At 49.6% G+C, this 23,168-nt stretch overlaps 1 protein-coding gene across 1 annotated transcript in view; it reads right to left on the bottom strand.

The window, feature by feature from the left end:
• Positions 1-16,276: 16,276 nt before the first annotated feature.
• CACNG2 (calcium voltage-gated channel auxiliary subunit gamma 2) overlaps positions 16,277-23,168 on the bottom strand; it is a 121,481-nt gene continuing 114,589 nt past the window's right edge. The window contains exons 3-4 of the mRNA XM_006056972.3: positions 18,233-18,373; positions 16,277-16,867 (exon numbers count right to left, since the gene is read on the bottom strand). Of these exons, the coding sequence (XP_006057034.1) occupies positions 16,332-16,867; positions 18,233-18,373 (677 nt within the window). The 3' untranslated portion in view covers positions 16,277-16,331. The remainder of the gene's footprint in view (positions 16,868-18,232; positions 18,374-23,168) is intronic.

Raw genomic sequence — 23,168 nt, 5'->3', positions numbered from 1 at the left:
AGAGAGGCTGTGGAGGGGTGGTCACAAGGGCTGGATGTGCACTGAGAGGGACAGAGGTGGCCCTGGGGCCAGGACGGTCCCCATGTGAGGCCTCAGGCGGACTCCTGGAACAGTTCCAGCCCATCAAGTCACACACCAGAGTTGAGACGCTGGCAATGGGCTGCCTGGGAGGCCCTGGGCTCTGGAGCCTGGGAGGCCTGGCCTGAGTGGCCCACAGGGGACTCTGGGCAAATCCTTTCTCTCCCCAGGAGTCAGTGCCAGTCAGCACTTCACAGAAGTTTGTTGCCCCTGCTGTTCTCCATCATGGAGGGAAAGGCAGGGTTAGGGATGGGGAATGGAAAGGTTTGGGAGAAGCTCAGCTTGGGATGGGGCTTCCCTCATAGCTCAGTTGGTAAAGAATCTGCCTGCAATGTGGGAGACCCTGGCTCAATTCCTGGGTCAGGAAGATCCACTGGAGAAGGGATAGGCTACCCTCTCCAGTATTCTTGGGCTTCCCTTGTGGCTCAGCTGGTAAAGAATCCACCTGCAATGTGGGAGACCTGGGTTCGATCCCTGGGTTGGGAAGATCCCCTGGAGAAGGGAAAGGCTACCCACTCCAGTATTCTGGCCTGGAGAATTCCATGGACTGTATAGTCCATGGGGTCCCAAAGAGTTGGACACGACTGAGCGATCTTCACTTTTACTTTCAGGCTGGGATGGGCTGGAGGCTCAGGACCCTTTTCTGGAGGTTTCCAGGCTGCACCTGAATGAGTGTCCCCAGTGCCCAGAGCAGGGGATAGGGTAGGGTAGGAAGCCAGCATATAGAGAGAATGTTACATTTTATACTAATATGCATGTAATGTGTTAATAACATGTAGCACATGTGGACACTAATTCTGTTTGATCGTCACCTCTCCTGTTTGGGACCCCATCTAGTTGGGCATGGAGCCTTGTGACCCAGCGCTTGGAATCTCTGGTAACTTCTGTTAGAACAAGATGTTCCAGACTCATCTTGTGCTGTCCCTTCCCCAGTCCTGGCATCAGCCTTTTCTCCAAGGAGCCTGGTTCCCTCTTTGAGAAGGGATGTTTGGAGGTTTTGGTCCTGGGTGGGGGCAGGGGGAGATAGAGGGAAGCGGTGATCTCGGAGAGAGCCCCTGATCTGGGCAGAGCCCCTTAGCTCTTATGACTCTGGACGAGTCCCTCTCCTTCCCTCGTGCAGGGAGAGTGGTTTAGAGGACCAGTTCAATTCTGTCCAGACTCGACAGGCCGAGAACAAGATGTGGGAAACGTTCAGACTGTGTGCCCCTGGGCTGCTGCAGCGACACAGCGGAAGCCCACGGACCTGGACTCAGGCCGCAGCTCTGCTGCCAGGTGTCTGGGTGACTCTGGGTGCGTTACTTAACCTCTTTGAGCCTCAGGGTCCTCGTCTGTGACATGGGGATAAGAGCACTTACCTGGCACGGCATCCACAGGGATTATGAGAGATGACACGTGTAGATTCTGACATCTCTCACCTACAGCAGGTGCTTGGTGCGTGTAGATTCCTTTTTTCTCCCTCTTTAATCATGTGGCTTCAGCACCCCAGGAAGTGGATGGTTTGGGAGAGGGGAAGAGAGGAAACTAGGGAGGAAGAAGAGGTGGGAAATAGCAGTTCAGGGACAAATAAAGAGGAGGGAAAGTTAACTCAAAATGGGGAAGATGATTCATTGTCAAATTTGACCCACACAGAAGGCTCTCATTGCTTGGGGGAGATGGGGAACCTCCTGTCGCTGGAGGAAGCAAATAGAAGCTGAGAGGCCGTGGGTCACAGAGAGGATCCTCTGAGGGCTTCTGCACTGGCCAGGAGGCTGGCTCATCCACTCAGCAAACTTTTGGAGAGGGCTGAGCTTGTCCGGCCCTAAGATGGGATGGGGGGTCTCCAGGTGAACGGGACAGCACCCCTGGCCCAGTCCAGGGAATGAGCCAGTCTCGAAGGTCCCTTCGACTCCGCGGTTCAGTCCTTTAGAGTGTCTAGGCCTTGGAGGGGGCCGGCTGTGGATTTCCAGCGTGTGCCTTTTGGTATTGATCCACTGGAGCTAGGCTGTCGGGGCGGGGGGAGGGCGCTGCGGAGGACACGCTGTAATCTGTCAGTGTCACCCTGGCCGCAGCTGGCCGAAGCCGTCCTGCTGTTAACTCCTCGCTGTCCTGCCGCCGCCGAACACACAGCTTGCACAGCGACCTCCCGGGTGCCTCCGTCTCGTCCTGGAGGAGGGCGATGTGGGTGTGTGTTCTTCTTCTGTTTCTCCCTGGCATGATCCCTCTGCCCCAGTCACAAAGATTCATTCAGTGTTTCCAAGACATTCCTGAGACATTCCTACCTCAGTTACCAGCTGTCCCTACCACCTATGGTCACTGAATTTTCTTTCATCCACCCATCCATTCATCCATCTATCTATCATTTTAGTATCTAAAAATCTGACAATTTTTCCATTTCTTGAAACAACTCTCCATCCATCAACCCATTCAATCATCCATCTATCCACCTATCCATTAATCTATCTATCTGTCCATCCTTCCAGCTACCACCCACCGTCCATCCACGCACCTTTGCAATTCACTTCAGTCCAGTTCAGCTCAACTCAGTTCAATTCATTCTGCCTTTATTTGATTCATAAGATTCCTAGGTTTCGCCATGTGCCAAGCAAGTGAAATGTGAGTCATGTCTCTGTTGTCAAGGAGCCCAGGCAAGAGTCCTCACCCTTCATGGCCAGCTTTGAGTCTCACTTCCGTTAACCCTTTGCCAGTCCCCTGAGCAGAAGCAGTTGATGCTAAAGGGCTGGTCTGTGGTAGAAAGTTTAGTCTGGTTTTCACAAGCTCCACAGACCAGCACTAAGGCAAGGGGAGAGGCAGAGTGTGGGCAGGAAGTGAGAGGGAGGTGAGCCAGTGGGGCAGGATTATCATGGAGGGAGGGGCTTCCATTTGGCCCTGAGCACTCCAGTAGTGAGTGAGTGTGTGTTGGGGGATGGAGGTAAGGAGAAGAGGGCAAGGTGATCGCAGCTGGAAAAGTAAATGGTGAACATGGGAGCTCTGGAGCCAACAGACTGCTAGGCTTATGGTCTGGGCTCTATCTATTCCTGCTGTGTGACCTTGGGCACACACCTTAGTCTCTCTGAGCTTCATCGTCCTCGTTTGTAAAATGGAGATAATAATAGGATCCATCTCATCATGGAGCTCTTATCATTAGCACGGAAAATGCTTCAGTGAATGCCTGGCACCAAGGGAAAGCTCCACAGACTCTGGCTATGATTATTTTTCTTCTTCACTGAGTACCAGCTGTCTCGACCCTGTGCTAGGAGCTTTCACATTCAGAGTCTCCTCAGAGCATTCTAGTCACTATTATGTAGAGATTCTTGAACCCATTTTGCAGATGAGGAAATGAAGGCTTGTTATTATTTATTTAAAAATAATTGGCTGTGTTGTAGTGGCATGTGGGATCTTTCTTGCAGCACATGGCCTCTCTAGTTGTGACACGTGGGCTCTGTGAATGTGAGATCTTAGTTCCCCAACCAGGGATCAAACGTGAGTTCCCTACATTGCAAGGTGGATTCTTTTTGTTTGTTTGTTTTTAAACTTTTTACTTTGTATTGGGCTGAGCACTGAAGAACTGATGCTTTCGAATTGTGGTGCTGGAGAAGACTCTTGAGAGTCCCTTGGATTGCAAGATCAAATCAGTCAATCCTAAAGGAAATCAACCCTGAATATTCATTGGAAGAACTGATGCTGAAGCTGAAGCTCCAATACCTTGGCCACCTGATGCAAAGAGCCAACTCATTGGAAAAGACCCTGATGCTGGGAAAGATTGAAGGCAGGAGGAAGAGGGAGTGACAGAGGTTGAGATGGTTGGATGACATCACCGATTCAATGGACATGAGTTTGAGCAACCTTTGGGAGACGGTGAAGGACAGGGAAGCTTGGTGTGCTGCAATCATGGGGTTGCAAAGAGTTGGACACAACTTAGCCACTGAACAACAACAACATAGCGGATTAATAATGTTGTGATGGTTTCAGGTGAACAGTGAAGGGACTCAACCATACAAATACATGTATCCATTCTCCCCCAAACTGCCCTCCCATCCAGGCTGTGCAAGGTGGCTTCTTAGCCACTGGACCACTAGGAAAGTCCTGGGAGGCTGTCTCTTGTTCACATCACACAGCTGGTGAAGGATGGAGCTCTGCTTCAAGTATAGGCATTTCTAAAGGAGATCAAACCAGTCCATCCTAAAGGAAATCAGCCCTGAATATTCACTGGAAGGACTGATGCTGAAGCTGAAGCTCCAATACTATGGTCACCTGATGCGAAGAACTGACTCATTGGAAGAGACCCTGGTGCTGGGAAAGATTGAACGCAGAAGGAAAAGGGGGAGACAGAGGATGAGATGGTTTGATGGCATCACCAACTCGATGGACATGGGTCTGAGCAAGCTCCGGGAGTTGCTGATGGACAGGAGGCCTGGTGTGCTGCAGTCCATGGGGTCGCAGAGTCAGACATGACTGAGTGACTAAACTGAACTCTACTCACCACGCTCTCCTTCCTGCCCTTTCTGCTGCCTTCCAAGGGGTGCATGCTCTGAGATGCAAGGATTGGAAGACTTTCATCTCAGTTTCTGTGTGGAGCATCTTTTGACGTTCTGTACTTTTAGCCTAGAGTTGTTGCTTATTGTCTCATGTGTGTTTTCTCTCTTTTCCAGACAGTATGAGAGCAATTTTTCTCCTCTACAGCAACTGAAGTGTTGACTTTGACTATGAAAACAACAGAATTTATGATGTTTCCCTTTTCGCCTTGCTTGCCAGGAAGCTTGAACTTTTGTCATATCGCTTCCTTCTCCTTTGTATGGGTTGGATCTCTACCTTTAACATTCTTTTTTCTTTTTGTTCTTTTGGCTGCACTGTATGGTATCCGAGATCTTAGTTTCCAAAGGGATCGAACCCGTGCTTCCTGTAGTGGAAGTACAAAGTCTTAACCACTGGACAGCCAGGGAAGTTCCTAACATCCTTTTTTTTTTTTTAATGTATCTTTTGGTGTAAGGTCTTCCGCTCTTGGGAGGAGCTTTATAAATAGATGTTAATTGAATGGAAAAGGGCAAATTGCAAATCACAAGTAAATAATTAAAATGAAACTGTGAACTTCAGGAACGGGACTTGTTTTACTTATATTTGTCCCTCCCACTGTGTCTAGCAATGACTCGGGCTCAGTGAACCTTGCATGGGAAGCTCAGTTCACAGACTGCCCCTGGAATGAAACTTAAAACTCTGCTCCATGACTGCCCCCTGCCCCCCGTCTTCCACCTCCTCCTTGTCCCTTGGGATGCCATGCATCCCTTGGGATAACAATTGGATCATCTTTTAGATCTGCTTACAGGCAAAGTTCTTTCCTGCCTCAAGACACAAGGCTTTGCACATGCTTTTTTCCTCTGCCCAGAACTTCCCCCTCTCTCCCATCCTCTGTTTTCCTGGCCCTCCCTCTTTACCCTTGAAATTTCAGCTGCAATTCAGTGTCTCAGAGAGATTTGTGATTATTATTTGAGTCTTAACTTGCTAAATTTTCCTCTTCCCTATTGGAACATGAGTTGCAGGAGGCTGAAACTGTCTTTTTTGATCACTTCTACCCCCAGCATAGTGCATAGAACAGCCTGTGAGAGGGGCTGAATGAATGAGTGAATGAAAAACATCAGAGAGTCCTGCAGTGTTCCTGAGAACTGGGCTGGCCAGAGCCAGAAAGGAGGTGGTTATGGCTCAGCCTCAGCACCCAAGGGATGTCCTAACTCGGAACTGTGAAGCCTCTCTAGGCATCATCCTTGCACCCTAGACCCCAGGCCCTTGCCAGGGAGAATTGCCCCCTCCCTTCTTGCTCTTCTGTGCCCTGTGCAGCCCTCTGGGAAGTTTCCTGTGACTCTGCGTGCGTTTGTGTGCATTTGCATGTGTAGGTGATGGAGGTGCGGCAGAGCACTGGGTGCCAATGAGGACTCTGGACTCAGAACCCTGGCTCTGCCACATCCTAAGTACACCCTGGAGTCATGGCTTTGTTTCTTGAGTTCACTTAAATAGGAAGTGCTCTATAGTTGTTTTCATGCATCAGACATTGTTCTAATGCCTCCCTTCCTCCTTTTTAAATTTTTTTTTTACAAGACAAAATGTTTTTATTTGGTGCACCAGAGCCTGAGTCTGGACACCAGTGGAGAATCACTCTACAGGGTTGGTATTGACAATTGATGAAATTGGCTCTGTGTCAGAAGAACTGCTGTGTGTACAGGCTTAAAAATACAGCTCAGAGTAAAAGGAGGAACATAGAGGGGGCCCAAGGATTCCTCCTGGACTCTGCTCCTTCCAGCAGAGGTCAGGTGGTACTGAGGGCAAATCACTTCACCAAACACAGGGCTGGGCCCGGGCCCACCTGACCTGCTGCCCCAACCTCGGCCCGGGGAATGGCTTCCATCCTGACTGGCGCTCCAGGAATTGCATAGTGTTCCTCTTCGCCCCTGCTCGGGCCCTTGGTGGCCAGGCACCTGCCTCCTGGGACACTGCTGGGACACCAGGGACCCCTGCTTGCCTCAAGAGGGCTTGGAGGGAGATGGGATCTCGGGGAAAACTGGGAAAAAGGCTTTTGACCTCATGCCCCACAAAGGGGGTGGTTTCTGCTCACCCCAGGGTCCTGGCCTGACGCCACAAAGGGGTGGCCTCTGCTTTTATCCTGGGTTCCTGATCTCTCACCCCCCAAAACTGAGGGGGCACAGTTCTGGCCTCTAAACCACTCAGATTTGGTTTTGTGAATGCAGCACTTGGCTGCAGGAGGCCTCAGGCCCATGAGTAAAGCAGCCTCAGTGTGGCCATTGAAGTTAAGCCAGAATTCAGGGTGGGCTGGTCGGAGGCTCTGGCACACGGCCCCTCTAATACTGTTTTTTTATTAACTCCATGTAACAACCTTATATGTTGGGTTCCATTATTATTGTTTCCCTTTTGCAGATTAGGAAACAGGCATAGAGACCTTACCCAAAGCTGTGCTGGCAATAAGTGGCCTGAGCCTGGAAGGGACCCTGGCAGTGTGACTTCAGAGCTCATCCTCTTAAATGCCAGAACTTTCTGCCTCTCTGAGCCTCAGTTTCCACGTCTGTAAAGGGGGTGATAACACTTGCTTCTTGTTGTTGTTCAGTCACTCAGTCATGTCCAACTCTCTGTGACCCCATGGACTGTAGCACGCCACGCTTCCCTGTCCTTCACCATCTCCTGGAGTTTGCCTAAACTTATGACCATTGAGTCAGTGATGCCATCCAACCATCTCATCCTCTGTCATCCCCTTCTCCTCCTGCCTTCAACCTTTCCCAGCATCAGGGTCTTTTCTAATGTGTCGGCTCCTCACATCAGGTGGCCAAAGTATTGTTAAGCTGTAATAAAATGTGATTTGCTAGTGCCTGGCCCGGTGTTGTTGTTGTTTAGTTGCTAAGTCGTGTCTAACTTTTTTTGTGACCCCCATGGACTGTAGCCCACCAGGTTTCTCTGTCCATGGAATTTCCCAGGCAAGAATACTGGAGTGGATTGTCATTTCATTCTCCAGGGGATCCTCCTGATCCAGGGATTGAACCCACATCTCCTGTATCGCAGGTGGGTTCTTTACCACTGAGCCATCAGGAAAACCCACCTGCCACCTTGTAGGCTCCACCAAGTTCCAGTTTGCTGTGGCAAGACAGACAATCAGGAGGCTGGCCAAAGAGGGCATCAAAGGCTTTTCTGTGATGGCACTGGAGAGGCATTGAAGGTTTTAAGTGAGAGAGGAACATAAAGAAACAGGTTTAGCCTGTGAGATCCTGAACTGTATAAGCATCAGGATAGGCCATCCCAGACTTCTGACTTGAATGGAATGGGAAGAGCCATTCTCCTTTTCCCCCTCATGCCAGACATTCTTGTTCTTGTTGGGCTCATTGAAGAGGGCTGCCTCAGAGAGCCCATCTGAGGGCCTCTTTCCTTCTCTGGTTTGAGCAGTCGAGGTGGAGAGAGGTGCCTGGGGCGATCTTCCCATTTGCTTCTCATTTCCTTTGGGGTCCTTTTCATAGCCGTGTGGGTGAGGTGAGCCAGACTGGTAACTCAGCTGGAGATGAAGGAAGGAGAGAAAGCGAGGGAAAGATGGGGAAGGAGAGCCAGAGCAAGAGAGAAGGTGAGAGGGAGGTCAAAAGAGAGAGAGATTGACAGAGAAAGAGAGAAGAGGAAAGCTGGGCTTATTGCTTCAGGGATGGGTCCTCCTGGTGACAGAAAGGGGCCCTCACCTAGTAGGGTGTCCCCTGGTTCCAACTGATGCTCTGAGCCTGTGCACACACTCCCATACACATATGCTCCGTGAGTCCCTACAGGGGTGGGCTCCTGTGACGTCATATACCTCCGTGCTTCCCTGTGTCCGTAGATGCACAGGTGGGGCTACGCGTGTGTGAAGCTTAGGTCCGTAGAGAAGTGCGTGTGGTGGGCAGCATGTCTCACTGGAGCACCAGCTGCTCTGTGTGCCCGCCCCGTGTTAGCTCACCCCCCTTGCCACGCCTTGGTGCAAGCCTCTCTTTTCTTGTCCATGATCCTGTCTCTCCTGAGTGCTTCCCATGGGGAAGTCTGTGTCTTGGTCGTGTTTGCACACTTGAGACCAAGGCCAAGACCTGCCGGAGCAGGTGTGGTTAAGAAAAGGCGACAGACTGAATGGATATGTTTGTGTGAGTGGATCTAATTCCATAAGTGTGAGTGTTTGTGTGTGTGCTCGTGTGTGCTCATACAGGCCTGCACATAAGAATAAGTACATGCACACATGCTCATAGGCACGTGCACTGTCAGGGCTATAAGTGTGCCTCAGAGGCGTGCTTGAGTGAACTTATAAACACACATCATGGCTACAGCTTTATGCAGTGGTAAGGTGATGTTTGACAATCAGCTCTCTATTTTAAAAAGTTGCCTGGTCTGTATTGATAGCATCTGCCCATTTCTGTGCTGTAAATACTCCCAGCACAGCCAATCTCAGGGTGCTAGTGTGGTGTCAGTGAATGCAGAGCAGAGAGGAGATGCACATGGTGGGTTTACCTGAGCCTGTAGGAGGTAGCCCTGGCATACACTGGGAATTTCCATCTGTGACAGCATGAGGGGGGAGGGAAAGGAAGGGCCCAGTTCCTCCAGCCTGGACTGGGAGGAGTCCCTTCAAGCTGGCTCACAGAAAACTTCTTTCCAGAGCCTGTGTGCCGGGGAGTGGGGCAGTCTTTGGCTACCAGGCAGCTTTCTCAGCATCGGCTTGGAAGCCGGTCCAAACTGCTGCTCCTTATGAGGCAGGGCTAGACACTCGCGGAGACAGCAGCTTTCTCTCACCCCTGCAGACACTCTCAGGGCTTTTGGAGTTTGGTGAGTTCAGCACTTCTCCAGGGAGGATTCTCTAAGCTTGGAGTATGAGTGGAGAAGGGAGAAGAAAAGCTTCAAGCATCCATCAGAAGATGTGACTGGGACGACTTCCCTACTGGTCCAGTGCTTAAGACTCTGAGCTCCCAATGTGGGGGACACAAGTTTGATCCCTGCTTGGGGAACTGAGATCCTGCGTGCTGCAGGATGTGACCTAAAAAACAAATAAATACCCTTTAAAAAAAAATAAAATAGGAACTGTTGGCTGGGTATGTCAGAAGTCAGGTTCTAGGGCAGGCAGCCTGCTTGAAGCCAATTCACTCTGCAGGTCTGGTTTGGAAATTGCTTGCTTTCTCTGGACTCTAAAATGCCTTTTCTCCCCACCAGGGGATAGGTCTTCTGATATATATGGCCTCTTACCTGCCCCCCACCTCCCTGCCCTGCTCAGATTCAGAGCCCTTGTATTGGACCATGAGATCTTATTCACAAGCCGGAGAGAGGCTGAACTGCCCCTAGACCTGGGCGTGAGGGGTGCGGGGCGTTAGGGGACCTTGCTCTGGCCGTCCCCCACCCCGCCCCTCCCATGGTGGGGAAGAGTCCACAGACCAAGGCCATGTGCTCACCCTGAGCCCGCACCTCTCTTGTAGCCCTCTCTCTCTGGTGCCTGCTTTTTAGAATTTCGATCCAAAGTCTCCCGAGTCAGCTCCCATGGTTGGCCACCATCTGTCTTGAGGTAAAACTGGCCTGAGCAGTGCCCAAGGAGTCGATGTTTCAGGCGACTGTAGCTGGAACTTGGATGGGCAGGCTTGGGTGGGCACCCCCTTAGAGGCCTCGGGCATGCTAAGTGGAGCTGGAGATTGGAAGGGAAGGGAGTGGGGTGGGCAGTGGGCTCAGACCCAGGGTGGGCTTGCCCTGTACCACTTTGGGGAGCAGAATTCAGAGGAGGTTTAGAATTCTAAATTCAAACTTTGTATTTTAGGTCATTGTGAAGATTGACTTGTCAGGATAGAAGGATAGAACATATTTTAAAGTTAGTCTGATTTGTAGCTGTTAAACATTTTGACTGACAGTATGGAGGCCATTTGTACTCCTGCCCTGGGACCAGTGAATGTCAGGGGTGAGCTTGGAGGAGGAGATGCTTGAGATGGGTGGGAAGCCTGGCAGCCAGGCCCAAATGGAGTCATGAGTGTTGACCAATTCTTAAGGGGAGTTTTCCGGGGCCCCAGGTTATGGGGCTGCCTTTCTCTTAAGTCTGTGTGACTCAGAGGACCTCTGCATGCCATCTCTTTTCTCTTGAGCCCTAAGAAGAGCTGTACAATGACTAAGCTTCTTCCCTTGCATCTCAGACAGTGTCTTGCCTCTCAGAGACCCTACCTCCTGAAGCTCATGAAGAAGTCCTGGTCTGTGTCCAAACTGGGGATTTGATGTCTGGAACTCTCCCTGGTCCCCATCACTGTTCGTTGTTATAATGGTTTCTTTTTCTTTTATTTTTTTGGTCACGCTGCATGTCATGCAGGATCTTAGTTCTCCAGCCAGAGATTGAATCCAAGTCTCCTGCACTGGGAGTGCAGAGTCTTAGCCACTGGACTGCCAGGGAATATCCTGTTACAGCTGTCTCTAGGTTGACCTGGTGACCCCTCATAGATCACCCTTCTGGCTCTCCACATGAAAATATTAAGATGACCAGGCTAGTGAATCCCAGCCATTATAATGAAAGAGACCACCATTTTTTTTTTTTTTTTCTGGTCTGCCGCTGTAGATGTTAGTAGGACAGAATGAAGCTTTTTTCTCCTTTTGGAGCAATGTATCATAATGTTTCATTTTAAACAAGCTTTGGTCAGCTTTTCTTTTTCCTGTTTTTCATGGCATTTATTATTTTTCTGAGTCAAGGATAATAATTCAGTAAGGGTGGTGGGAGGAAGGTGGGCACAGGAAACCCCTGTAAGGAGGGGGAGGGGAAGAAGCATTTTACAATTTGCCAACAGAAGAGGACTTTTTTGGTCTGTGTTTAAAATCTTGGTTTGATTTCGAAATAACTTCTTTCCATCCTATTCCACATGACAGTCTTTTTAAAGTCCAAATGAACTAAAATGAAATGTATTTAATGCATTTGGAGAAGTGCTTACATCCTTCCTTCAAATAATTGACCCTGGCAGTTTAACTAGAATAGAGCCAGACATTGTTGGACTAGTTTTTGAGCTGGCTTCAAATGGGGCCTTTCTCTAATGTCAAGGGTCAGATTTTCCCGTTAGGTTAGCCTTGATAGGCCAAACATTTTGTTGCTGTTGTTGTTTAGTTATTGAGTTGTGACCAACTCTTTGTGACCCCATGGACTGTAGCCTGCCAGACTCTTCTGTCCCTTCTTGCCTATTCCAGGCAAGAATACTAGAGTAGGTTGCCATTTCCTTCTCCAGGGGATCTTCCTGACAGAGGGATCGAAGCCACATCTCCTGCTCTGGCAGGTAGATTTTTATTGCTAAGCCACCTGGGAAGCCCCAGGCTGAATGTTTGTGTCCCTCGCAAAATGCATGTATTTAAACCCTAACCCACGACATGATGGTATTGGGGGCAGGGCTTGGGAAAGATAATGAGGCTTAGATTAGGTCATAAGGGTGGGGCCCACATGATGTGATTAGTGTCCTTACAATAAAAGAAGACCAGAGGCTGGCTGTGCTGTGTGAGAACAGTGAGAATGTGGCCATCTGCAAGCAGGAAGATTGTTTTCATCAGGAATCGAATCTGAGGACACTTTGATTTTAGACATTCTGGACTCCAGAACAGTGAGAAATAGCCATCCAGTTTATGGTACTTTGTTATACCAGCCTGAGAAGACTAAGACACATCTCGTCTTGCCTTTCACATTTGGAGAGTCCCAGGTCCCCCCGCTAGACCTTCCCTACTTGTCTCCCAATCCACAGTCCCCTCTGAAGAGCACCCCTGTACAGCGGACCCTCTAAGTACACTGGCAGGGTCATGCCCATTCCAGGCTGCACACTTTCACTGGGAAAATTGAAACCCTGGAGTGATGTTGGGATGTTGATGGAGGCTGATTTATTCTAAAGCTGAAAACTCAAGGATGTTATGTTCACGGCCTTCAAATATCTGAGGGACTATTGTGCTGCAAAGGGAAGGGATTCATTCATTGCTGCTGGTCACTGGAAGAGGTAGGTTGAAATGCATGTGGGGAGGAGACTTTTACCAATGAGCATGGGCTGGGGCTGCCTATGAAGTAGGTGGGCCTCCTGTTGCTGGAGGTGTGTAAATATCAGTAAAGGAGGAGGAATCGCATGACCTGGGGAGTAGGGCTATTCTACTGTGTGGCTTCTAAGCCTCCTCTTCCTCAACTCAGGTCTGAGAATCTGAGTTCTCAAATTTCAGCTTTAGAATGATTTTAAATGGGATGCTAGGAGCTGGGAAAGCAATGAAAGAAATCCACTGACATGAGGACCAAGCTATAAAAAAAAATCTTTATTTCATGTACCAGGATTTTTTTTTTCTTTTTTCAGTTTTCAGCTTTTTAAAATTTTTTTCTGTTAACAGTCTGAAAAAAAAAAGGACCCACCAAGAAAATAAAATGGAGGTTGGTTTCTTGAACTGGTTTGAGCTGGACATGAGCAATTGTCCACCCTGGCAAGTGGCGCCTTCACGGTCCTGAACCCAGCTCCTTCCCTCCAGGCCCCCTAGCCCTTTCACCCTATACCTGCATGGCCTTCTTCAAGGGGACCCAGGCCCCAGGCCTCATGGCCCAGGAAAAAGTGCTGATTGCCATCCCAGACACTCTGCCAGGACTCAGAGAACTGGGGTCAAGTTTCCTCTTTGGACAGTGCCCACTTGTTGTTTTCTTGGGGCTTCTCCCTTATCTCTCCTATTTGATCCTTTCAGGTTTGGAATCTGGGGGGCAGTGGGCAAGGTTGAGGTGGGAAGGGAGCGATTATGACTTCTGCTCAGACTGAGAAATACTGGGTGGCCCCCACCCCTGGCTTTGGCTGCCATGAATCTGTCCTGGAGCCCCTGTGGCCTCCAGGGAACTTCCAGGTTGGCGGGCAGATATTCTGTCTTGTGGCTCAGGCTGGGTTTAGGGTTCCAGCTGCTACTGATCTGAGAAAAGAGCTTTCCTTCCGCAGACAAAGGATGGGAAGGGCAGCTGGGATTGGACAAGCCCCTGAAGCTTTTCCAGCCATTTCCCCAACCCCCCAGAGCTCAACTTAAGAGAAGGCCAGGCCAATGTCCAGAAAGAGACGAACCAAGCCATGCTGATGGGGGCAGCAGGGGCCCCTGCCTTTAGCACAGTAACTGGCAGGCTGGGCTGAAATTCAAGCTTGGGAAAGCGATTGGTTTTCTTGCCTTCTGAACGGGCCTTGCTGCTCTGGGGAGAAAGGGGAGCAACATGGGACACCCTCAAACTTTAGTCTGTAGTCTAAGGTTAGCTTTGGGGTTGTTCCTCACGCTGGGACCAACTGTGTAAAGCTCTGCTCTCCATCTCTCAGCCTTCACCTGTCCCAGCAAACCTCAGGGGAAACTCCTTTCCCCTGACCCCCAAACACTATGGGGGAAGCCTGGTGGCTGATCTTCCTCCAAGGAAGTCCCCTCTGCTCTCTGTGACCGGGTTACGGAAGTCAAGAAAGGGGACACAAAACAAAGAGTGGCTTTGGGGCCCTCTGGGACCTTTCCCTCTCTGTCTGAACAGCAGAATACATTTGCTCACGTGTGTATTTTTGCTTTGACATTGGATGTAGGGGCAGGGGGTTGGGAGCACAGTGAGGAGGCATATGGTGCGTGTGTGTGTGTGTGTGTGTGTGTGGCTGAGCATCTGAGTGGCTGACTGATGATTTGGGAATGTCTGGGGGCTGGATGGCAGCCATTCTGGTCATCCCTTGGCATCCTCCTCTGGGCAGGTGGCAGATCCTAAGAGTTATGGACACCAAGCATGAGAATGTGCCTTCAGAGCTCATCTGGGCCAATCCACATGTTTATACAGGGAGAAACTGAGGCCCAGGGAGGCCTCAAAGCCAGGGATTCCAGAATCCAGAGCGGGATTCCAGACTAGTGCACTTTCCATGCATGCAAACCGTGTGAGTGTGTGTTGTGTGTGTGCGTGTGCATGTGGTGTGGTGAGAGGGTGTGCATGAACAAAAAGGCCAATATGGAGCTGTGTCGTCAATGGCTTTGGAGGGCATGAGCCAGTCTTCTCTGAATCCTGCTACTGGTTGGGGAACAGGATGGAATGGTTTGGACTGAGTGTGTGTCCCTATGAGTGATTCCACTGCTGGGCTTTGAGGACTGTGAGAGTGTGTGTGTGAGTGTGGGAAGGGGTGTGCTATCTCCCTTGTGTGGAGCAGATTCTCAATGATGGTTCTCTCTTTTTCATATGAGCAGCACTTTCCCGGAGGAAGGAAAGACATCTTTTGTCACAGCCCCTGTGGCTCCCTGGGGCCTCTCCCTTTCCCCTCCTGCTTGAAGCCCAGCTCTCATCTCTCACAACAGCTTGTTGGTTTTTTAAAATGGATTTGTATGTTTGTTTTCTGTTTTCTCTTTACAAGTTCCCTGCTAAATTTTAAGTCCCCCACCCCACCCCATTTTTTTTGTTTGTTTTCACAGTTTAAAGCTGGAAAAGAATTAAAAGAAAAATACTATCTGATTTTCTTGCAAGTAAATCCACTTATTATATATTTACATTTATTTATAGTCTGTGGTTTTTTTATTAAAAAAAAATCACCACTTGTTTTTCCTTTTTCTTTTGTAAAAAGAAACCTTTTTGCAGTGTCATTGTTGGACCCGCTGGGCCCTGAGGGGGCTTCAGCGAGTCCAAGGACCCCCAAAGGGCCAGTGAGCCCCCTTCCCAAGGGGTTGGGGGCCGATGAGTCTGGGGGTCCACCATCGCCCCAGGGTCATCGCATGGCCCTGAGGTGAGGGGTGAGGAGGGAGAGATGCTTTATATCCCCCCGGGGGGTGGGCATCTCCTGCCCCCAAGGACAGGAGCTTGGGGTGGTGACCCCAAGAGGCTCACCCTGAGGATTCCGGGGTTTTCCGGGCATCTCAGCAAGCCACTAGCAGCCATCCCCTCTCCTTCCCTTCCCTCAAGGCCTAGGAAGTCATCACAGTGGGTTAAGGACCATAAGGACTGGGAACCCCAGGGCTGGGCACGCCCCAGATGCACCCCCCTCCAGGCACCTTTCGGACAGGAGGGACCAAGGACTCTTGGGTCACCTGGAGGCCTACAATTGCCCCATCAATGCTGGGTGGAGCCAGCTCGCAAGCCACCGAGCTTGCCCAGCGTTCCTGGGGCACCCATCCTGAGGCTCCAGGGACCTGGCAGTGACCAAGAGGCTAACCTGGCCCCGGGGCCCCTGAGTCTCCACCTCCCCAACTCTCCCAGGGAGGCGGAGCCCGCTTGGGGTTAAAGGGAACAGAAAAGTAACTCCCTGCGTTAAAAAAAAAAAAGTAACATAAACCCCTGATAAATGCAAAGAACGTTTCCCTTCCTTTCTGCTCCTTCTCATTTTTTTTTTTTTTTTGCTTTAATATTATCTTGGTTCCCTTGTATGTTTTCATTTAAATTGGTTTTTATTAAATGTTAAAATAATGGTACATGGGAAATCATGCATTTTCATTTAGATTTATTTTCTATTTTTAATTTTTATCCTCTCTTGCTTTTTTTTTAAAGTTTGTTTTTCCTTCCCTCGTTTATAGTTTTGCACATTTATTGTTTTGCCTTTGTTCCTCTTACATGTTGTTCTTTTTTTTTTAAATTTACTTGTTATGTTTTTCTCTTTTTTTGTGTGTTTTTTGTTTTTTTTGTTTTTTGTTTTTGTTTTTTTTTTTGCTTGCCTTTTGGAAGGTTTGTCCCCCCTGGTATGGTTTGGTGTCCCCCCGCCCCCCCCCCCCCCCTTCACCCCGGCCCATCCCGCGGGCCGCGCCCCTCCTCCCGGCTCTGGGCGGCGCCGGCGAGGCCCCCTTGGGCTTCATACGGGGGTGGTCCTGCGGTTGGCTGTGTTGGAGTGGAGAGAGTCTTTGTTCTCCTTCTGGATACAGTTGTGAACTTGGAGGAAGCTGTTATCCCTGTCGGAGTTGTAGGTGGCGGTGGGCGTGGTAGCGGCCTTCAGGGGGTCCCTGCTGAGGGTGTACATGGAGATCTCCGTGGACGGCAAGGTGTTGAAGCCCTTGATGCCCACGGGGGAGGCGTCCCTGGAGTGTGAGGGCTCGGTGGAGCGCGAGCTGGAGCGGCTGCGGCGCTGGTAGCGGTAGCGGTAACTGGGGATGCGGGTGATGGCGGAGGCCTGGAGGTAGTCCGTGGCGCGGGCTGTGGCCCGCAGCTGTTTGTGCCGGTCGATAAACATGTGCACGGCCAGCACCCCGACCATCTCGGCGATGATGAAGGACAGGGCCCCGAAGTAGAAGGACCAGCCGTAGGAGTAACTATTCTTTTTGGAGTCGCTCTTGGAGGGGTCTCCGGCATTGGCAGATATGTACACTATAATGCCAATGATGTTACTCAGACCTGCGGGCAGGATGGGCGTGGAGAGGAGGCAGGGTGGAGGGGAAAGCAGGAATAATGATGGTTAGTATCCAAGGAGGATGCCAGGCCCTGGGCAGGATGGCAGGAGGGGGACACCTGGATGTGCTTTCCCTGGTCCAGCGTTTTTGTGGAGAATGGATGGGCTGATACAGGGGGAAGTTGCAAGCATCACCTTACTATCCTATCATTCTGTTTGGAGAGAGCCAGAAAGGGAAGAGCTAACAGAATCACAGATATGGGAAGAAGGGAGAGAACAGCGGGGCATTCTACGATATACTGAGTAATAATAATATTACTTATTGAGCATTTACTACCTGCTTTCACAGCTGAGTGCTTTGCAAAGGGTTTGCAGGTGAGAAAACAGATTGCAGAGGGGTTAAGTAAGTTGCTTAAGGCTGCATTGGGATTTGAAGCTGCTGTAGCAGGGGGTTAGGGCTTCCCTGATGGCTCAGTTTTAAAGAATCTGCCTGCCAATGCCTGCCACTGCAGTTCAATCCCTGGGTCAGGAAGATCCCCTGGAGAAGGAAATGGCAACCCAATCCAGTACTCTTGCCTGGACCTGATGGGCTACAGTCCATAGGGTATGAAAGAGTCGGACACAACATAGAGTCTAAATAAGAACCACAGGCAAGGGGTTAAGTCTGGTTCCTGGAGCCAGACTGACTATATGCAAAGCCTTTGGCAAGGTAACCATCATCTGAGTTTCCATATCTGTGAAGTGGATATAATAATAGTGCTTACTTCTTTTAGGTCGGGGGAAGATTAATACATATGAATACATATGAGTTACTACTACATGTGAGTTACTACTACATGTGAGTTAATATACATGAAAGCTGTTAAGAGTCTGCATGTGGTAAGTGCCGCTTAAACGTTAGTTGTCGTTATTAAATGGCTCATGCTACAACCCATGTTCTTCTTCTGGCATCTGAAGCCAGTGTGACTTGTCACGTAGCTGTGCTGAGAAATGTGGTTTTGAATGCCTGCCTGCTCCCACCTGGATAGGACAGGGAGGGAAGAGGGTGATGAGGATAGACCCAGCATCCTGAGAGGGTCTTGGGAGTGGGGCCTTCTCTCAGGAGGTGGGGGAAAGGTGAGTCACTGGGCTAAAGGTCAGGGTGTGGGGGCAATCCCGGTGGACTCAGTGGAGGGCTCAAGCCTGGCTATGGCGTGGGAGCCCAGCACAGCCTGCCTTCTGTGAGACTTGGCCTGTTGGAAGGTCCAGAAATCCCTCTCCTCTCTCCCCTCCTTTCTCTGCCAGGCCCCTCCAGTCACCAGGCCCCCCAACCTCAGCCTCCTCCCTGCTGGTGGGCCTGGCCTCGGGCTGCCTGGTGCGGCAGCTCTTACCTGCAGACACGAAGAAGATGCCGGCACTCAGAATGATGTTGTGTCGAGTCTTATAGAACTCGCTGGCTGCGATGCAGAGTCCACCCATGAAGAGCAGAATCACACTCAGGATCGGGAAGATGCTCGAGGCCCTCACAGCCCCTGGAGAACACAGTGGGTGGGGAGAGAGAATGCCATGGCTGTGAGATGAGAGGTGGTGTGTCAGAAGGAGGAGAGGGAGGAGCTCACAGGAACGGGGGCCGGGTGAGTTTTATGGACACAGGACCAGAGTGGAGGTTGCTTAGCAATACTAGGGAGGGAGAGAGAGGGAGCACGCCACCGCTCAATTCACAGGGGCTCCCCGCTTCTTCAAGGATCAAACCCCAGCACTTCATGAGACTCACATGGCTCTGTGAGACTTAGTCTCTCCCCAGCCCCACCTTCCCTCCTGTCCAGCCACAACAAACTTCCCATGACATATTATTGCACGTTTCTGACTTTTGCCTTACTGAGCTTTCTTCCTAGAATGTCTTTCTTGCTCTTTTTCACTCAGCCAACTTCTATTCATCCATCAAAGCTCAGCTCAAAGTCCCCTCCTCCATGATGCCTTTCCTGATTTCTTTAGGCAAACTTATTAGTTTTCTACTCGGCAGTTTGGGGCACTTGGGGCACAGAGAAAGGAAGTGTGTTATAGTGGTTAGAGCTGGGTGGTTGGACTCTGGCTTTAGCATTTATTAGCTGTATAAGTTTGGGTAAGTCATCTCATCTCTTCATGCCTCAATTTCCTTACCTGTAAAATGGGCGTATTGATAGTTCTTGCCTCTTAACATTATTGTGAGGCCTAAATGAGTTAATTCTGATAATGTACTTAAGATAGGTCTCTGAAGCCATATAGTAAACACTTGCTCAGATAGTTATTATAGTAAAGAGTTGTTTATATATATGCATCCACCATAGGTCATGGGATCCCATGAGAGAGAGGATTGTAGTTGTTTTTTTTTTTTTTAGTTCTCTCTCTTCATTCATTCTGTCCTCAATACCTAATTCAAAGCCAGAGATACAGAAAGCCCCCGATACAAGCTCGCCTTGTGAATCAATGTGGAGAGGTGGTCCGGAAAGAGGAAGAAACTCACACATTGCAAAGAAAACAGAAGAGAATAAAAGCAAAAAGCAAATTAAAAAAACCTCTCAAGACAAGAAGGAAGGATGAACAAACAGGCAGGAGAAGAAAAGAATATTTTTATGAATATTTTACCCCAGCATGGAGGAGGATGAGAGAGAGGCACAGATGGCTGGGGCAGGGGAGGGAAGGTGGTTGGAGGTATATGAGGGGGACTGTGTCTGAAAGATGCCCCAGAGGTGTGGAGTCTTTGGCAGTGTGTCTGGAAACTAAAATATTTTTTTTCTATCCAGATTCAAATGGCAGAGAGTGACCTCAGGATCTCCAACTCCATGTCCTGGCCTGTGTGGACCAGGCAGGAGGCAGAGGTATCTGGTGGCTATTATAAGGAAAACGATGTCTTCCTGACACGTTGGGGTGGCTTGAATGGCAACCTAGGAAGTTAAGTCCTTTTAGACTGAGAACCCTTTAGCTCGGTCCAGAGGGTGGTTGGGGTGTATGCTTTGGAGGGGAAGTGCCTGCCCTACTGGCCCATCCCTGTTCCTTCTGGTGGCAGCATGACCACAAAGGATCTGTGAAGAAGAGAATTTTTCTATATAGAACTTTAGGAATTTTTCTAAGAAAGAGTTTTAGGCCATTTACTGTGACATCCGCTGGATCATAAAAAAAGCAAGAGAGTTCCAGAAAAACATCTATTTCTGCTTTATTGACTATGCCATAGCCTTTGACTGTGTGGATCACAATAAACTGTGGAAAATTCTTCAAGAGATGGGAATACCAGACCACCTGATCTGCCTCTTGAGAAATTTGTATGCAGGTCAGGAAGCAACAGTTAGAACTGGACATGGAACAACAGACTGGCTCCAAATAGGAAAAGGAGTTTGTCAAGGCTGTATATTGTCACCCTGTTTATTTAACTTCTATGCAGAGTACATCATGAGAAATGCTGGACTGGAAGAAACACAAGCTGGAATCAAGATTGCCGGGAGAAATATCAATAACCTCAGATATGCAGATGACAGCACCCTTATGGCAGAAAGTGAAGAGGAACTCAAAAGCCTCTTGATGAAAGTGAAAGTGGAGAGTGAAAAAGTTGGCTTAAAGCTCAACATTCAGAAAACTAAGACCATGGCATCCGGTCCCACCACTTCATGGCAAATAGATGGGGAAACAGTGGAAACTGTCAGACTTTATTTTTCTGGGCTCCAAAATCACTACAGATGGTGACTGCAGCCATGAAATTAAAAGACGCCTACTCCTTGGAAGTACAGTTATGACAAACCTAGATAGCATATTCAAAAGCAGAGACATTACTTTGCCAACAAAGGTTCGTCTAGTCAAGGCTATGGTTTTTCCTGTGGTCATGTATGGATGTGAAAGTTGGACTGTGAAGAAGGCTGAGCGCCGAAGAATTGATGCTTTTGAACTGTGGTGTTGGAGAAGACTCATGAGAGTCCCTTGGACTTCAAGGAGATCCAACCAGTCCATTCTGAAGGAGATCAGCCCTGGGATTTCTTTGGAAGGACTGATGATAAAGCTGAAACTCCAGTACTTTGGCCACCTCATGCGAAGTGTTGACTCATTGGAAAAGACTCTGATGCTGGGAGGGATTGAGGGCAAGAGGAGAAGGGGACAACAGAAAATGAGATGGCTGGATGGCATTGCTGACTCGGTGGACATGAGTCTCAGTGAACTCCGGGAGTTGGTGATGGACAGGGAGGCCTGGAGTGCTGTGATTCATGGGGTCGCAAAGAGTCGGACACGACTGAGCGACTGATCTGATCTGATCTGATCTGTGATATAAAACCCTTCTTTCCCCGGTGGATCTTCAGTCTACACTGCTCATGATGCTATTGAATGAGTGGATTATTTTGGGGGGACTTGAAGAAGGGTGGAGTTCTGTATTGCAAGCTGGGGGCACCTGAGCTGCTCATTTTGAAGCAGGGGCAAGAGGGTGAGGGGCAGCTGGGTTACTCTGCAATCTAGTAGCCCTCTCCCCCGGTAGGCAAGGACTGGGCTGCCTCCTCTCCAAACCTGAGTGGACGCTTTCTTCCTGCAGGTCTTTTCTGAGATGATATCTCTATCCCCAGTTGGATTGACACACCCCACCCCCACCATACAGGAATGCATGGCCAGATGCACCCATTCACAGCTACCTGGAGGCCCATCTCCATAAGTACATGAGGATGGCGAGAGTATATCGAAGACCCAGCTTACAAGAGGTAGAATGGATTAAACAACCACACTGCGTTGAGTCTGACATATGTGGTACAATTTAATCCTCATAATACCTCTGCAGGGTGTATTTTTTGCCCCAATTTATAGATGAGAAAACTGAATTTCAGAGAAGTGATGTAGCTTGCTCAAAACCACCCAGTTAGTAAGCCAGGATTCAAGCCCAGATCAGTCCAACTTTTGGATACCCTGGACTCTTCCTGCTTCCCAGAAAGCACCCTGCAGGGTTCAGAGATCTGGGTTCTGGTCCCGGCTCTGCCCCTCCTTGCTGTGAGGCTGAGGCAGGTGCCTTGCCCCCTCCGGTTTCCCCATGTTTAACATGGGTGTGGACCATTAGATGGTTTCTAATGCTTTTCCTTATCTGTGTGGATATGATTTCTGACCAGCTGGAAACGGGGATGACAGTATAAAGAAAGATAGAGAGGTTGGGGTGACTTCCAAGGGGCAGCAGTGGCTGCTCAGATGAGCAGGGTGGAGGAAGATCTCTGGCCTTCTCCCTGCAAGGAAGCAGGCTCTTCCTGCCCGCAGTGTGCTGCATTTGGCAGGCCAGGTCTGCACCCTCAGAGCTCACGCCTCACGGCAGCCCTGGGCCTGACATTTCCGGTTCAGCCAGTCTGCTGTGGGAGCCTGGATGCCCCAACTCCGTTTTTCTGCCAGCAGAGAGAGCACCAGCTGTGCAGGGAGATGAGATGCTATGTGTGTGTGCATGCACGTGTGTGCTCACGTGTGTGTATGTGTGTGTGAACTGGGTTAGGGGAGTGGGCCGGCTGGAGGGAGATGTTTGCTATGTGGCAGCCAATGTGGAGAAAACAGGACTACTTCACAAGGTAACAAAAAAGCAAGCAGGCAACAAACAGAAGCCTCTTTACTCCAGCAGAGCCAGCTCAGACACCAGCCTCCCTTGGAAGAGGCCTCTTTACGCAGAAAAAAGGTGATAGGGGCAGCTGGGAAACAGTACCAGCCTAGGAAGGCTGAAGTCCTCAAGACATAGATCCAGGCTGGTAGAAAGCTGGTTTCGAGCTGGCAGGGACCCCCACACTGAAACAGTCTTCTGAAGGAGGTCATTCTGGCTGGGCAATGTCACAGAGGGATTTTGGAGTTAGCCACACCTAAGTTCAGAGCCTGGCTTTGCCACTTAATAACTGTGATCTTGGGCAAGGGTCTTTACCTCTCTAGAACCTCAGTTTCCTTGTCCTGTAAATGGGAAGAGTCATAATAATCTCCTGTTCATAGGAGCGTTGTAAGGCCTTGCTGTTCAAATGGCAGTTGAGTACCAGCAGTGAGGGCATCATGAGAGGAGCTTAGCAGAAATGCAGATTCTCAGGCCCTGCCCCATCTAGTTCAACTGTACTGAATTAGAGTCTGCATTTTGGATAAACAACAGGGTCTTACTGTAGAGCACAGGGATCTATATCTGATACCCTGGGACAAACCATAATGGAAAAGAATATGGGGAATTCTCTGGTTCTCCAGAGGTTAAGACTCAAGTGCTCTCACTGCCAGGGCCCAGGTTTGATCCCTGGTTGTCAGACTAAGATCCCATAAGATGTACAGCATGGCCAAAAAAGAGAAAAGGACATGAAAAAGCATATATATATAACT

Source organism: Bubalus bubalis, chromosome 4 (assembly GCF_019923935.1).
Source record: "Bubalus bubalis isolate 160015118507 breed Murrah chromosome 4, NDDB_SH_1, whole genome shotgun sequence".
NCBI lineage: Eukaryota > Metazoa > Chordata > Mammalia > Artiodactyla > Bovidae > Bubalus > Bubalus bubalis.
The sequence above is the reverse complement of the archived record's forward strand: the minus strand, read 5'-3'. Positions and strand labels throughout refer to the sequence as shown.